At 35.8% G+C, this 17,045-nt stretch overlaps 1 protein-coding gene across 1 annotated transcript; it reads right to left on the bottom strand.

Annotated features, from left to right (window-relative positions):
- Window positions 1–9,992: 9,992 nt before the first annotated feature.
- On the bottom strand, window positions 9,993–12,009 carry LOC139734473 (ubiquitin-like protein ISG15). Its single transcript, XM_071645255.1, has 2 exons — window positions 11,879–12,009; window positions 9,993–11,461 (listed from the first exon to the last, which is right to left on the bottom strand). Exons 1-2 carry the CDS (start codon window positions 11,942–11,944, stop codon window positions 11,234–11,236), a joined length of 294 nt encoding a protein of 97 aa, XP_071501356.1. The 5' UTR covers window positions 11,945–12,009; the 3' UTR covers window positions 9,993–11,233.
- Between the last annotated feature and the right edge of the window lie 5,036 nt (window positions 12,010–17,045).

The following is a 17,045-nucleotide window of genomic DNA, read 5'->3' as shown; positions in this document are numbered from 1 at the left end:
GTCAACTTGTAAAAAGACATAAGAAAGAGGTCGCTTCAAAAAGTCATTCAACATATAAAAAAATCTTAACTTTCTTGTCCTAATAATAACTGATAGAGAAATGGTACCCGCAAATCTGCTTTACCTGAAGAAAAAAAAAATGAAATCGTTTGGGATATAATATTGGGGAAAAAAAGTACTCCTAATTTTGTATTTCTTCTTCAGAATGCATTGGTAACCTCCCTTTTCAAAATGGCAAACTGCGAGAGTCGATACTTACCGGTCTCTTGCGACTTGGTTCGTCCATCGTAGTTGAAGTGTTTGCACTTTGTTCAAAATGCAAAAATTTAAAACAAAAATATGAAACGTATGTTTGCCCAAGTAAGTAGCCCTGACGGATGTGTGCATTTCATCGTAATATCAGCTTCATATAAATGCGCCGAAGCTCTGAGTTTTGGGTGACGTCTTTCTAGTTCGGGGATTCCCACCAGAAGTTGGCTTTCGGCTTCTACCCGTCCGAATGTTCTCGACATAATAGCCCGAATTCACGAAGGTGGTATTGAAATCATGGTTTAAACCATGGACTAAGACCGTAGTTTCGTATGAGGCGCCAAGTGTCACATGGCCTATTTCGTTACGAAATCAGTCATTTCGTCGATGAAATTACCATTTCATTTCGTCGACGAAATCGAAGAAACGACTGATAAAAAAGGCCATGCCCCATTCAAAACTACGGTCTGTGCCACGGCTTAAACCATGGTTTCAATTGTACGTGAATTCAGGCCCATGTGTACGACGATATAACTAAATGAAAGGCAGTGGGAAGAAAGACACCTCAATAATGAAGGGATTCTCACAAATGTTTGGAAGCCAGCAATGAATTGAATATTTGCAGCTTTGGCCATTCCAAATTTACTAAATGCAATGATTTGTTACAATTTCTTATCTGGCAAACAATATTGATAAAAATCATACAATAATCTTACATCAAAAGTACATTGCATTATATGTGATGAAAATGTGGTCTAACAAAGCCTACAAATCTAACTCTATGTAGTAGCATATTATCTCCAATAAATAACTTTTGAGTTACTCTCTTCAGCTGTAGATGTATAGAGCGATCGGATCATTGCAAAAAGGCTATTCTCGAATGATTCGTTTGTCTCCAGAATTTCCAGTACGAGGGATTATCACTTGATAATAAGGCACACCATTAATTAGTAATCAATGAGTATTTACAACTTGAAATTTTCCATGCACCACCATAGATTATGCAATAATTTTTATTGTATTAAAGTACAAGAGTAGGAAAGAAACAAATGCCAAACGAGAAGAGCTCCTATGCCATCCTCATATCTCTGTGTGCAATTTCGTTTCATATCATTTACTCATCTACTGATGGTGAGATATCAGACAAATCATCATACTTCGTCTCTCACAAAGATGTAGCTCAACCTTTTGCTTACCATGATAAAGAGTAAAGAACTCTGAAGATACATAATGTCTAATCTGTTTCGTGTGACTTTGCACATGCCTAGATTTACTAGCACACAGTTATCTTCTATTGATGCTTAAATGTTGTAGTTTGACCGTTAATGCCGAATTATTTTCATCTGCGTTACTTTGAAAATACCTTCTCTAAAACTGTCATCGAAAATTTCTATCACTTTCTTATTTCTATTAATATAATTCCAAAATGACAAAGTTTCACATGGTTATTAAGATTGTGCCTAGGGAAAAAACAATGAGCGTAAAAAGCAAAGAGATTGATATTCGCCTAGCACACATTACCAACACGTACGCGTCGTCAAAGGTCATACTAAGGTTACACTCTCAGGGATCGTCTTCAGTACGTGGGATATCAACCGATGCGTTGACATAATTTTGAATTGTAATGTCAAATTAGGAGTTTGGACAAAAACATTATGCGATTTGTAAAGTTGTTAAAGTTACTCATTTTGGAAGGCAAATTAAGGTAGAGACTGAAATGAAGACATGGCTGTAAAGATCATTCTAAATCATAACCCCGTAGAAACAAATGGCAAAGAATGATTGTTTCTACTACGAGTGTATCGCCATTACATGAATTACTCAATGACTTCCTTGATGCAGATTTGATTGTGGACATGCTTTCCATGCAAGTTTTGTTTCTAGAGATAATGAATGTATGTTTTGTTTCTAGAGATAATGCATGTATGTTTTGTTTCTAGAGATAATGCATACAGTAATTTAGGAAAACCGATTTGTTCACGATTTCTTACGCCTGTACAGTGATTCCTGGTGCCATGGATTGAGTTTGAGTTTCATAAGTGTCATTTTATGACACGTCCAAAGACCTACTTCTTCTTTTAACCATCTGTACAACCAACATAAGGTATTTAGAAATTGTTACTAATAATCCTGGATCAGTGCTGCCAGTAACAATTTTCCTGGTATGTCCGTGTTTTCTCTACAAAGTATGTAGTATAATGTCACAGTTTGACAGTTTAATGTAAATATTTTCTTTGTTCCGAATTCAGTATTTATACACGGACAATGATAAAATAAAAGCGGGACGGTAATGGGTTTAAAAGGAAGCAGCCAGTAAAGTTTAGATGAATTTCGATGCATAAGAAACACTAGTTCATAGGAAAACAAGAAACACTGTTCTGCCTCTATCGTCTGTAGAGTAAATGGTTATCATAAAGATCAATTTTGGAAGTAATTCATCATGATTTCAAGTGTAACATTTTTTCCATCTTGGAGATTTCTTCTTTTTTTGGGTCTCTGATAAATCATGTCACGACGTAACAATGAATTTATACAACAGGTTACCAGGGTAGGGAAAGACATTAGGAATATCATACAATAAAGTCTTCTTACTCATATTTGACCCTTGGTTTGGTGATGTTTTGCTATGTTCCTCCGTTATTATTTCGGAGGTTCTTCCTCAGAACAACGTTGATTGAAATTCATTTCTCATATATTCTTATATTTTCCACTTCTTTTTTCTGATAGATATATTCAACAATATGTGATCTACTTTTTTTTCATAAGACCAGGATACGAAAGCAACTATGGTGAGCTATGAGGCAGAATATTACGCCTTGCCTCTTAAAAGGACCTTTTCCTAATTTTCTACACACCAATGAAATACTATGCAGAACCTCAGTTCGGCATGTAATTATCAAGATTTATAGTACACAACTGTCGTCTGTAAATGAGTGCTTTTCTGATTGCTAATGCCGAATATTTTTCAACTGTGTTCAAAAGGAAAAAAATTGATCTTCTGTGACCATCAACTGCTTATCTCTACCAATATCAATTAAAATGACGAAGATAAACCATTGATATTGGATTAATGGCTGGGACGACATATAACATAGAGAGAAAGAGATAGAAGGAGATTTTTTGCCTCGACGTGTCACAACATAATCAAACTCTCAGAGGTTACCTTCAGATCGTCGACAAATGAGCTATGCGTTACATACTTTTGATATTTCTATTTGATATTTCTATTTCATTGTTACAATTTATAAGACTAATGTTAACATTGTGTGTTCAAACATAGATGATAACAACAAAGACAGCAGACCAGATTATTTATCAAGTTTTTAGGACGCAGCCAGTAACGTATAATTGAATTTCCCGAAATAACTACAGTAAACACAATTCTGCTTCTGTCGTAAAATGGCTATTTAACCAATCAATTTTGGAAGCAATTCGTTACCTTTCAGTTTTAACTTCTTCCAGTATGGAGCTTATTGTTCTTATAATGCCTGTCATGCCGTATTCAGTGGTAAATTCAGCAGGAAAGAAGATAGGAACAAGGGAAGGGATGTCGGTATCCTGGCGAATACCACACATAAAGTAAGAAAGAACATCAATGTGTATTTACATGTGCGTGGGAAGTTTCTCGGCAATACTTGCAAGTCAACGAGGGTCAAAAATTATATAGTGACATTCTTGAACATATTATTATTTGTTTATAATTGATTAATCTAGATATGACCTAAGTAGGATTATACAAGCAAACAAAAAGTAATACTACTATAAAATGCAAGCGCGGGAGGAAGAGGCGGTAGCCTCTACCAAGCAAATGAACTAAAGGTATACCACTTACACTCCTTTGCTGAAAATATGGGATTGTTCTTAAAATTTGTCCGTTTTAGTCCTCCGTTACAAAATGTCTGTCGGTCTGTCTGTCTGTCTCTGTCTCTCTCTCTCTCTCTCTCTCTATATATCTCTATATATATATATATATATATATATATATATATACATATATATATATATATTTATATTATATATGTGACCGTGCACCTCAAAACGAACATAAAGTCGCTCACACTGATTTTGCGTGAGGACTGAAAATAAGTGAAATGGGTCAACCTAGCCGAACTTGACTTTTTCATATTTTCTGAAAGAGCGGGTATTCTTTTACATTATGCTAAAATTTGGTATCATAAAACGGGCAGGAAAGTGTATTTTTTAGCAGTTTTATCTCGAACATTTTTGGTAGAATAGTGTGATTAGGTGTGTCTTTAGAATCCCTTTTTCATTTCTGAAAAACCTTGTCCACACTCTTCACTTTCAACTCTAATAACTTTTGAAAGGATAGTGCTACTGCTTTGAAAGTTAGCATTAATTATGGACAGAATGTGTTAATGAGGCATGCTTAATTTCAGTTTAATTTGATAGTCCTTTCATTGTTGTTACTCTGGTGGTTTACTTCCTGTTTTTTTGTCCCATTTATCGCACAGCCAGCACGGTTTGGTAAAGATTAAGCGCTTGAATAGACACTGTACTTCAGAGCCTCTTTTCTCAGTTCACACTTTTCCTGAGTTTGTGCTTTTTTTTCCAATATTTAGATAGGTGAGGAGAGTCCATTTGATTTGAGTTATACATCATTTTAAAGCTTAAAGTCTGCTCTTTCAGAATATGGTCTTAAATAAAAATTCATGTCTGGCGACTTTTTGTTTGTTTTGAGGTGCAGGGTCACATATATACATATATATACACACATATATATACATATATATAAAGAAATATAAAATGAATTCTTTGAATGATTGATATATATATTATAACATGACTTTACTTAACAGATGAACACGCACCTTTTCCCCCTATTTTTCTTCTTTTATAAGAAAAATAAAGAACTGAATGAATTATTACAAGAGACAAAATTGAGTTTTGGTGTATTGGTGAATATTTATTAGAAATTTATTGAAGTTTTTTATTCTTTCCTCTATGCTAAACGACCAAGAAGAAAGAACCGACCATCAAAAAGGTGCAAAATTTACATTGCTAATGTTGATTATAATCATAAATGGCAACTTTTGACTAACTGATGTTTGAATTCACTCTTTTCATTCATATTAGGGAAATAGTAAAACATCAAGATTGCTAGCAGTTGGTTCCGTCATATTCACACATTTATTCGTTGTGGACTTAAGCTTTAGTTCCGCTATTAACTTAAAAAGCTATGTGTTATCTGTTTGCTCATATTGCATTTATTTTTGAGGTTGTTTCTAGTGATGTGTATCGTATTTGGTTTTTACCATAATCTTTTAGGAAACATTATACATTCAAATTCAAAAAACAAAATGAGTGGTACTTTAGCTTTTAATTGTGCAATTCGTCAATCATATGCAACATCTGATACACAATGCTGTTCCAATTAATAACATTCAATTTATAAAACGGCAGACATGTACTGATTCTCAATTACCAATCTGTTTCAATTGTGTACAGCTGCTAAATTGATGGGGAAAAAAAAACTTATCTATGGTAGACAGATTTCTACGCAAACTAGTCTATCTCTTAAGACCAGTAACAAAATAGGAAATTTTCTGCTTGCTATGTCTTGGTCCACCTTTGTTTTGTTTTTTCAATTAATAACAGTTTACAAAGACTTTCTGTTAAGCAATACAATGAACGTTAAGTTTTACAAACCAGATAAATCGGTAACGAAATTTTCAATCATTATCTGTCAATACGGCATATAAACCTATTTGTATACCACCTTCACTTGACACAACACTGAGACATGAACAGGGTGAACAGGGTAAGATTTCTTTTAAACCCATCAATATTTAAAACACTAACAGATTACATCAATAGTTTTTAGGTCAACATATTATTTTAGCCTTTACTTCCATTGCTTCTCATACCAAATATCTAATTTCTGCTTTCCTCCTATAATAGCCATACAAAAAGAAAAAAATGTGCTAAATGCACGAAATAATAGAGCCGGAGAGAAAAAGGTGTTCATTCATTTTAATTTAAATCCTTCAAGTTCATAACCATGAGACGGAACATTCAGTGTTTAGAACAAGGGACGGCTGGTGTTTCTAGACTAAAAACTCTGACTTTTTTGTGTTTCAAATTTCTCGGATGAGGAGTCTGTAGCCTATGAGTGATATCTTAGTTTATTTTATCACGGTTTACTAATTTAGAAAATGGTCGTTCTTCTGGGAGATTTTTTAATTAAGTTGTCATACAATGACAATTATAAAACATTTAACACACAGCATAGCAACCCCCCCCCCCCAAAAAAAAGCAAAACACACAGATTCCTGTAACCACACAAAACTAAATCATTTTTGACTGAAGTAACACACCAGAACCTGAGGGGAAAAATGATTCTGGTATGCCTCCAGCAAAACTAGGCTTCACACCAATCGCCTTATTGTTTGAGATTTAGAGTGACTGAATTGTCTTACTTTTCATGGTTTTAATCCAATCTTGTATAACATGTGATGATTGGTTCATCAATTTGAGTGTAGTTATAGGTATCAATCAGTGAGTTTGATTACACCATAAACACACAGAATGATAGTACAAACACAGCATCTATATTTTCACTTGTTGAGAATATTGAACTCTGAACGATAAATAACAACAAAGTAACAAAAGTAAGTAGGAATTATTTACTACAATACGCAAGTCAAATATTACCAAAGATATCTTATACCCTGTGCAAATTACATAATCCTGTTGGATGGCGAGAAAAAAAAGAGATAATGACGTTATGCCTAGGTACTGTCCTTTGCCCGGATGTATAGTGCACAACCATTTCAAACGGAGTCATATTTGTAATAGACCTTTTTTCTGTTCCAGTATATTGAGGGTAGCCATATCTAGAGCTTATCTAAAGAAGACTTCGGTTATTTTTTCCAGATGTTCAGCCATGGGTTCATATATCTAAATCGTTCTGAATACAGTTGTGGACAATTATAATTAGCTATCCTCACCCTGGCTACCAGTTAATGTTAATAAATATGGAAACAATCGCCTGCCCCATGTCACACATTGGGGATGACACTCCGCGAAAGCAGACATGTTGCCATTTCAAAGCTGACGGGCCACACCATTCGACCAAGCGATGTCCTGGTTACACGCTGCCAGTGCAGAGCAACACCACAAGGAGGACGCCGATTGAAGCTGCAAAAATGACGCAGGCCAGAAAACAGGGGCAGCATCCCTGTTTTGAATGAAGAAGACAGTCAAAATTCCTAAATGTGTAACCACTTGATGCGATTGTTTGTTTGTGTTTGTGTTAATGAGCTGAGGCATCACGAATTGATATTTGGTACATGTATTGGTATGGTTAATTTATTTGGTTGTGTATCTGTTAGATATCATAGCATTCGTATATTGATACGTTATCATATGATACTTGTAAATTGATATGATATCATAATGATGAAAGATTTACTGGACTTAAAGAAACCTGTAAGACACACTCCCTGCAGAAAAAAATGCTGAAAAATACTTACAGAGTCCCTATGACGAGACGTCTCATTGTAGCGGTTGCCAGAAGAAGGTTTTAAACCCATTTTAGCTTTGAGGATGCTTTCTTGCTTCTTTTTTTTTTTCTCGAGGACACTTTCTAGATGCACTTTACAAGTTACTACCCTAAAATTCTTGTTGTGAGAGATGTTCAGCTCTTTATGTTTCTATCCTGAGAAAGATGACGGTAGAATGTTCCGGAGATCCAAACGTGTGTGATTCTCATTGGCTGACGAGGGAGAGATGCACTAGGGAAAAATCGTAGTAGAGGGAAATAACCCGGATCTGTTGCTTTGCAAACTGTTGTTCAAATCATAGTGTACGTGAAACAAATGATGGCACATTGCTCTTCAGAGAGCATTTGATAAACCAAGCAAGATCTTTACAATCTTTACTTTTGGGTTTTGTTTTGTCTTTCAAACTCTGATTGATATGAACAGAGTCATGAATAAATAAATCATAAATAATCGGGTATTTTGGTTTGATATAGGATGTAATGGGATGTAATAGAGATGCTGCAATGCTGTCATTGGATGACGACGTGGTGTGTATGTGTGTCTGTGTGTTTGTGTTAGACATCCCCATAGTGTTTTGTTATGGTTTTGATTGCTACAATTATCCCCGATACCCTGTGTGTTCGATACTATGTTATGATTAAACTGTAATAAGGTTTTATTCACCCCCCCCCCCCAGAGCAAAACAAAACAATTAGCATTGACCTCTGGCACTTTGAAAATCTAAGAACAAATACTTTGTCACCAACCTTAGAACACCGCGGCGTTTATTAAACCTTGCTGAATGTCACAGTTGCTTGTTTCAGGTAGGATTTTTGTGCAACTGGCAACAAGCTATGAATTAGACCAATGAAACCCTCTTTATATTCGACAGATTAGAGACAGATTAGAGACCAGATTCATTCCTTTGTCCAACACATAAACGTCTAAAAAAATCCTATTGTTTGGAAATGCACATTATTTCCGAATCATTTTTATCATTCATTTTGAGTGTATTGTAAGGTACAGCATAATGTTCTCTCTTAATTAAATCCCACTTCTGTTATAAGCTTTCTGTTAAAGAAAGCCTACTTTTCAAGTTTTTTTGTTTCAGTGACAGTTTTTTTTACGCCTTCCAAATTAGTAACTTCAGTATCAATTCTTGACCTAGTACCACATCATTAACTTGACTATCTTAATTGTCTCTCTCTCCTTCAAATGAGCATTTTATCGTGTCTTTTGGTCGTGTAAAGATTTCATGAATACCCCAAGTTTCATCTGACTTTTCTCCGAAATAGGATACGCAGTACAACTAGAGTCGCCGTTTTGAATAGGACAAGATAATTTCTACACCAAAATCAGCCCACGTCCTAATGGTGGCAAGCAGAGGTAGGAGGTCATGGTTTATTGACATATGACTGAGTCAGCGGACCCCACTACAAAAAGCGCCATGCAATAAGATGACAAGTATCTTTATAATGTCGACATAATTTTCACTCATGGCGAAGCACGTGTTCTTTTAGCAATTGCCGTAGAAATTGGTGAACCTTAGCTTTCTCTAAATCAAAAGAAATTAAAGAAACGATTTACCATGAATGCCGTCTGCAGTAGGAAGACTAGATGACACAAAGAAATCTTTGAAATACAATGCGGTCTTATACAGATGAATGTAGCAACTATCTCGCCAAAGAAATGTGTGCATTTGTAAAGGGGACCTCCGGGAGATTTTCAGACTTTTACATTTGAACAATTATGAATAAGTTATACTTATTGCAGAGTTTCAGAATTTATAGTGATTGGGATAAGGAATAAGAATGTTTTCAAAATTTATAACAAATTGCAATGAACAAGGATGATGACATGGCAGCCTCAGCATAAGAATGCATGAGTTGGGGCTCAAGGAAGCAGAACAATAGAGGAAGGCATGTATAGATTCTACACAGGTGATCTTGTTACAAGAAAGCGGTATTGTAATGGAACTACACTGCTACATTTCTGAAATATGTGAGGCTCCTATATCATGAACACGGTTCAGTGCAGTGTAATTTGTTTAAGATTTTTAGATTATTGGTTTCTCTGCTCAAGGACCGCAATAAATTCCACAAGTCTACACATGGAGCTGTTGATTTATGTACTACATGATGTGAAATTATGAAAATCGTCTTGTATGTCCCTTTAAAATTGAAAAAACCAAAGACAATACCCCAGCACACACACACACACACACACACACACACACACACACACACACACATACACGCATATATAATATATAAAGACAATAAGTTGCTTTGTATGTATTCATGTGTGTACAACGTGGCTATAACGTAGGATGAGCTGAATATCCGACTAGAATGAATAATCAAACGGAATGAACAAGAATTTGTCGACGTATTCAATTCAAATAGAACAAAATATATAATCTACAGCATATTGGATTTTCCTTTCATTTTTATATATGACTGTGACAGTTATTATCGTTCATTTGAGTAAGACAACTTGTCTGAATAACACGTGACTTTATTGAGGAATAACCAACATTCACAAAATCAATGAATGTCATTTTGCACAAGATTCGAGCTGATATAAGCAAAGGTAAAAATTGTCAGATACCGTATATATGAGGTTGAATTAATCTCAGCAGACTCATTTGCATTTCATAATTCTTGATTTACTCATAATTCACATGCATTGTGTTTTCTTTCTTTTATCTAGTATCTAATCACAATTTCAATTTCAATTTTACAGTCATTTAGTAGTATAACGCGGACTAAATTTCTCTTTTTGTTAAGCATGACTATATAAACATATAATCGATGAATTGCAAAGCCTATTCCTAAGATATGACTCTAAAGATGGGATAGGTTTAATCTGACTTATTCGTATATCTTAACCTGTTCCATATCGAATTCTGAATTCTCAATAGACTTAATACACAGGCCACCAGGTTCCCGTAGTGAATGTGTAAAATCTGTCAGTTACCTTTCAACACTATCATGACAACTATCACTTGCCATTAAATTCTCTCTTTGTTTGATTTCCACTTGCAGTACAATCAGACTATGTCATTTATTTTTCAAGAGTATAGTTGCCACTGCTTTCGGAGAAAGCCCTTTCACTATTGATACCATACCGTTGCCAGATACCCATCCATACACTTTGATTAAAAGAAGAATGCGTGTAAAACAAAACTCCAAACATCCTGTCCGAACGTATATGCACTTGACGGGACCCGGGACCTCCGATAGAAAACTAGCAGATATTTCCACTTTGCCACAGTGCCGCCACAAAATCAGCTCTCTCATTGTATTGTCGTCAGCTACATCGGAAACACAGTGACCGCTGCAGTCTTTGGAAATTAAAATGAAAGGTGTGTTTGCCATGAAGAGTTGCAACACACAACTAATGTATATTTAACTTGTTTTTAGTTCCCCATGTATACCATTTTGCTGTAGATCCAATACCTTCGTTTTCTTTCAACATAGCTAGCCGCCGCGGAGGCGCATGTTCACATGCACTGTTCCATTCTCCTTGATTCCAGCGTCCGCAAGACTCGCCATACCGCTTAGCGGCTTGCTCTCGAATGTCAGGTACATTTGTCTCCGTGCAATGTCAAGATGGTCGGAAACAATGTCGAGAAACTGGTCTTGAGATGTTCCCAAATCGACATCCACTGTGGTAGTTCGACCGGCATTGTTGATTCTGATGGGAACCTGTTAAGATATAAATACTCACATATAAGTTTCCATGACGATGACATTAGTAATAGCTTCAAATCGCCATTGCAGCATGTCATTAGTCATTTGATATCCCTTTTTATTCAAATCTTAATATTAATTACCATTTGTAATCATTTGATGATAGAGACACCAAAGGAGGTTACTTACATGCTGAATCAGAATTGAGAATAAGACAGCATTTTAGCTTTGCTGTCCAAGTAACAATGGTTAGAAAAGGTGCCTTGCATATCTTTTTGCCGCCTAACCCCCCCCCCCCCCCCCCAAAAAAAAATGTTAAGCAAATCATATGAAAAAAAAAAACCCACTGTACTCGTTAATCCCTATTTTCTACAAAAATTACACTGGAAACGACCCTTTCAAAAATTGTTAACTGGTAGAGTTCATGCTTACCGGTCGCTTGCGGTCTGGTTCGTTTCCTCGATTACCTCCTGGTGGATGTTTTTTGTTACTGCTCATCGTGGTTTAAATGTCTTTAGTTTGTTCTAAATACAGAACATTAAACGCTTGTCTCAACTACTCAGTAGTCCCAAATAAATTGTGCATTTTCTCTTGATACCAGCTTTTATATCAAGGCGCCAAAGCACTGCATTTGGGGATGACGTCTTTCTAGGTCGGGGATTTCCACGTGAAGTTGGCAGTAGGCTTTTACCCATCCGAATATTCTCAACATAATGTATGCTAAAATATAGCTAATTGAATACATGTAGTAGGGGGAGAAGACACTTAAATATGACTTATTTTTTCTTGACAAATGTTTGAAAGTCAGCATCCAAATGGATATTTTGTAGCTTTGAGAATTTCCTATTTACGAAATGCCATGATTTATATCAATTTCTTATTATGCAAATTATATATGCAAATTATGGATATATAATCTTTCATATAAGCAAGGACGCTGCATATAATCATGATCTAATAAAACCGACAAATTTAATTTCTATGTAGTCCCGTCTTTCCTACAGTATGTGTCCCTATAAGTCTCAGTAGAATGTAGCATGTCATTCAAATAGGCCTATTTGTTGGTGTTCCACTATGATGTCTCGTCACAACAACCAACTAAACATACAGACCGTGCACAAACACTACTCCTCTGCTCACACAAACGCAGTTCTAGAATGTGATTTCTTTTTTTAATGTCTGCAAATGTACTGAATGAAATTAATAGTCTAATGGAGACCGAATTCATCTTGGATATTGCTCTCAGAAGGTCAACTACACAGAATCTTCACATATATTTTTGCCTCGTTCATGTAACCATATCGTCTTGAATTGGTTCTGTTTTGTATGGTATATGTTAGGATATTACAGCATTGTTATTTTGATTATGACGTCAAGCCGACGAGAAATTCTCATTTAATCAAGTAGCATTAGAATTTCAGAAGAGTATTCAAAGTAAGCTTTCACATTTCTTATGGCTGGAAAACTTGTAGACAAGTTTAACATCGTCAAACTCTACCAAATCTATGATTTTGAAGAAATAGATTTATGCCTTTCTACAAGGCACCTACAACGTACTAACATAGTGAATTAAAGCGATTAGATGGATATCTTATTTTGCTATTCGTTTTCGGCAATTGTTCTGATGCGTTGATAACGGTTCTATGTAATATTCTACGTATTCCTCTGGATATTATTAAAACGTTTGTTCTCTCACGTACGTGTAAGTAGACGCGTAAATTACTACATCTTGATAATTCACATGTTATGAGATAATGATATAATTAGCAAAAGAAAGAATGTCCTATTACGTGGTGCACAAAACATGTTCTGCTTTATGCTAACATTTAAACATTGACACAAAGATCCTAGATCCAAACACTGGAAAAAAGTATGGCGAAACGCACCTTGCAGCTCCTATGTCATCCTCATATATTTGTGTGCAATTTCGTTTCATAATAGAATACTCATCTACAGATGGTGAGATATTGGACAAATCATCATACTTTATCATACATCATACTCACCTTTCTACATACCATGATAAAGAGTAAAGAACTCTGAGGTTATTTAATGTCTAATCTGTTTTATGTGACATTGCACATGCCTAGATTTACTCGCACATAATTATCTTCTCTTGATGCTTAAAGGTTGTAGTTTGGCGGTTAATGCCGAATAATTTTCATCTGCGTTACTTTGAAAATCTTATTCATAAAACTGTCATCGAAAATTTCTATCTCTCCCCTGTTTCTACTAATATCATTCCAAAATGACAAAGTTACAACATGGTTATCAAAATTGTGCCTTGGGAAAAGACAAAGAGCGTAACAAGGATAGGGATCGATATTCGCCTACCACATATTACCACTCGTCGTCAAAGGTCATACTAAGGTTACACTCTCAGGGATCGTCTTCAGTACGTCGAATAACAACCAATGCGTTGACATGATTTTTAACTGGAATGCCAAATTTGGAGTTTGAACAAAAACAATGTGTTATTTATAAAGTTCCTAAAGTTTCTCCTTTTGGAAGGCAAATTAAGGTAGAGTTTGAAATGAAAAGATGGCTGTAAAGTTCATTCTAAGTCATAAACCTGTGGAAACATATGACAAAGAATGCATTTTTTCTACTATGAATTTATGGCCATTACATGATGCAGATTTGATTGCAGACATGCTTTCAGGACCACCGGACCACCGATGTATATCAATAGCAAAAAAAAAAAAAAACCAAACCAGCAAAATGCCTCTGGAAAGTTATCATTCTGTACTCCAACATTATTTCAATGCATATTTTTCTTCTTTTTTTCTAAATCACTTAATGTAAGTTAAACAAAATAGATCCACATTTTCCAAGTCATGTTGTCACTCCACCAAAATATGATAGTAATAATGAAGATAGCAATAATGATAATTATAGTACAACTGTGGAGTCATGGAAAACGATATGACGAAAATATGTCGAGAAGGGAAGAGTTTGTCATGTTGCTATCTACATGTACAATGCTAAGCTCGTAACAATCGCACAATAGCACATGTGACGAAAGCACGACATTACTTCTTTATGAACATCGCTACTATAAAGAGTGGGTGGTTGTACACTGCAATAACAACTCAGGGATATGCATAATTTGTTTTTTGCCGATACCGTTGTGATCGGCACAAAGAAGGTGGAATTGTCTGTATTGCCAATACCTAGTTACCGTGCACAGAGCAGAATTTTAGATGCATTATGGGATAGCTCAAGGAATAAACTTGCCCCCCCCCCCCTTTAGGTTAGGTCACGTTCTATCTTGATCCTGGGTATTTTTTGTTGAATATTTCTACCCTTTCCATCATGCGACTAAACACAGTGATGCTCTACAGGCCTTAGTGACCCATGACCCTAGGACCGCAAATCAGTAAAATTTAGAAACTTTCAAATCTTTTAACCCTATAAAGCCCGGGGGGACATTGTGCCCCCTACCAGATTTTCATTTGCCACTCCTTCGCCCTTTATCCGATTTCAACCAAAATTGGTGACTTTTCCTAAAATCCTATTCCAAACATTTTGATATATAATTTAGCTATATTTGATGTTGCTGGTTGCCATGGCAACCATAAACGGACAACCATGTCAGTCAAATTTTGCATCTTTTTTCTGTTCCCATTTTATTTAACAGCATGACAGTGGATGAAATGTGCGTTTCTTGGCTGAAATTTGTTGAAGGAGCAAAATTTGAAGTAATTATGGTCCAGGAAAGTTTTTTTTTATTATTTACTTTTTTATGTGACAAAGGCATAAAACAATAGATATGATAGAGATAATTGAAAACAATAATATTTTCTAGAGATTGCCCTTCTATTTTGTGTTATTTTGATTCCCTCACCCAAGTTATGCCTGTAATATCATTAGTTTATCATATATCTATTTGCAATCTTGAAATTCCACTATTATGCAAATATGAAATGTCATAACTATAGATGTACCCATCCCAAACATTTCATCTCAGGTCTCATGATGTATTATTATGTTGACATGAATAGCGCCCTCAAGTGGTGACCTTGAGAAATTTCAACCATTACAAATGATAAGATTACACTTGCTTATCATTTGTGACAAATATGAGAATTATTGGGCAATAATAAGACATATAAATGGGGATAGAGAAATCATACAGAAAAATCATGTTTTTAGCATATTTCCTATGTACTTCTTTATATTTTGGAAAATATCGCCCTCCATGGGTGAACTTGAGAAAATTCAAATGTACGATCGTGTAGAGTATAAGTTACTCTACCGATGTGCCATATATGATGATGATACATCAAACAATAAAAAAGGAATATAGGGGGCCACAATGTGCCCCCCCCCCCCTTGGGCCTGCGAGCGATCAAAATAGCTTGGGCTTAATAGGGTTAAAGCTGAATTATAGCCAAGAAAAAAGAAGTAGCAATGGAAAAGCACATAAACTCCGTTGCAGAGTATGGGAACTGGAACATGCGCAAGACAAGCGGAAGCGTCGATGGCACAGAGGAATCCCACAGTGCATCTGTGACAGGGTACTTCAACGTGCTCAGGAGTTTTCTTGCGCATTGGCGACACCGAGAATTGATTACCTCCCCCCCTTTTTTTTGGGGGGGGGGTAGTCTAGACTAAAATACCAAAAGATAAAGCAATAAAACAATATTATCAATTTGGCTTCTTTTTCTATGTTGCAAAGGATGCATGAACCGCGGGTCGCTGTACAAGCAGAATATCCCATTTCACTTGTCATGCATTGCCACTGCCGTAATACTGATTACAGCACTATTCCAATAGCAATCGTCACCCAACTGTAGGAGTCTAGTAAATGATAGCAACACCGATGAATGTGGTGTCAGATTGTTACCTGATACCTGATCTAGGTGGAATTTTACAAATAAAAGGCATATCGCCAGCGCAAACGGGTCGCGGGGGGGGGGGGGGAAGGGGCGGTATCCTGGCCAGTACCACACACGGTCATAAAGTACAGAAGAACACAGAAGTTTTACACGTGCATGGACAGTCTCACAGCTATACTTTCAACCGTATCATGTGTCATAAACTATACAGTAAAGGTTCCGAACTCAGTTTGAATTTGCTGCGTTACATAATCTAGGTGGGACTACGGAAGAATAAACATAAAGTATCACAGTATTAAGTTCAGGCGGAGGAATGAACTGAAGGTACACCATATACAACTCTAACGCTTGTAAGGGGGATTTTCTTCAACTTTGTCTGTTCTGGGCCACCGTTGAAGAATAGCCACACGGAGCTCAAAGCAAAATTGATATACCATAATTTTTCTGTTATAGGTTTACATTTCTTCTTTCTGATATAGATAATAACGGTTCTAACGTAAACATGTTCCCTTAAATACATCCTCTCACACTGCCATTGAGGAGCTATCGTAATTTCGTCTACGTTCCTGATTTAGATGAAGAAAACAAAGGTTGGCTGGAGAATAACAAATGCAATGCAGGTTAGATTATTACAATTCATTGCAGTAATTTCATATGCATAAGACCATAATCCGCTCTAGGTTAATGGTGTACTTTAAATTTCGTAATTACTTTCTTTGATACAGACTAAGAAATACGACATTTGCGAGACAATTCTT

The sequence above is a fragment of the Diadema antillarum genome, unplaced genomic scaffold (assembly GCF_040938485.1).
Source record: "Diadema antillarum isolate AM-2024a unplaced genomic scaffold, OU_Dant_1.0 seq00000527_RagTag, whole genome shotgun sequence".
In the NCBI taxonomy this organism is placed as follows: domain Eukaryota; kingdom Metazoa; phylum Echinodermata; class Echinoidea; order Diadematoida; family Diadematidae; genus Diadema; species Diadema antillarum.
The sequence above is the reverse complement of the archived record's forward strand: the minus strand, read 5'-3'. Positions and strand labels throughout refer to the sequence as shown.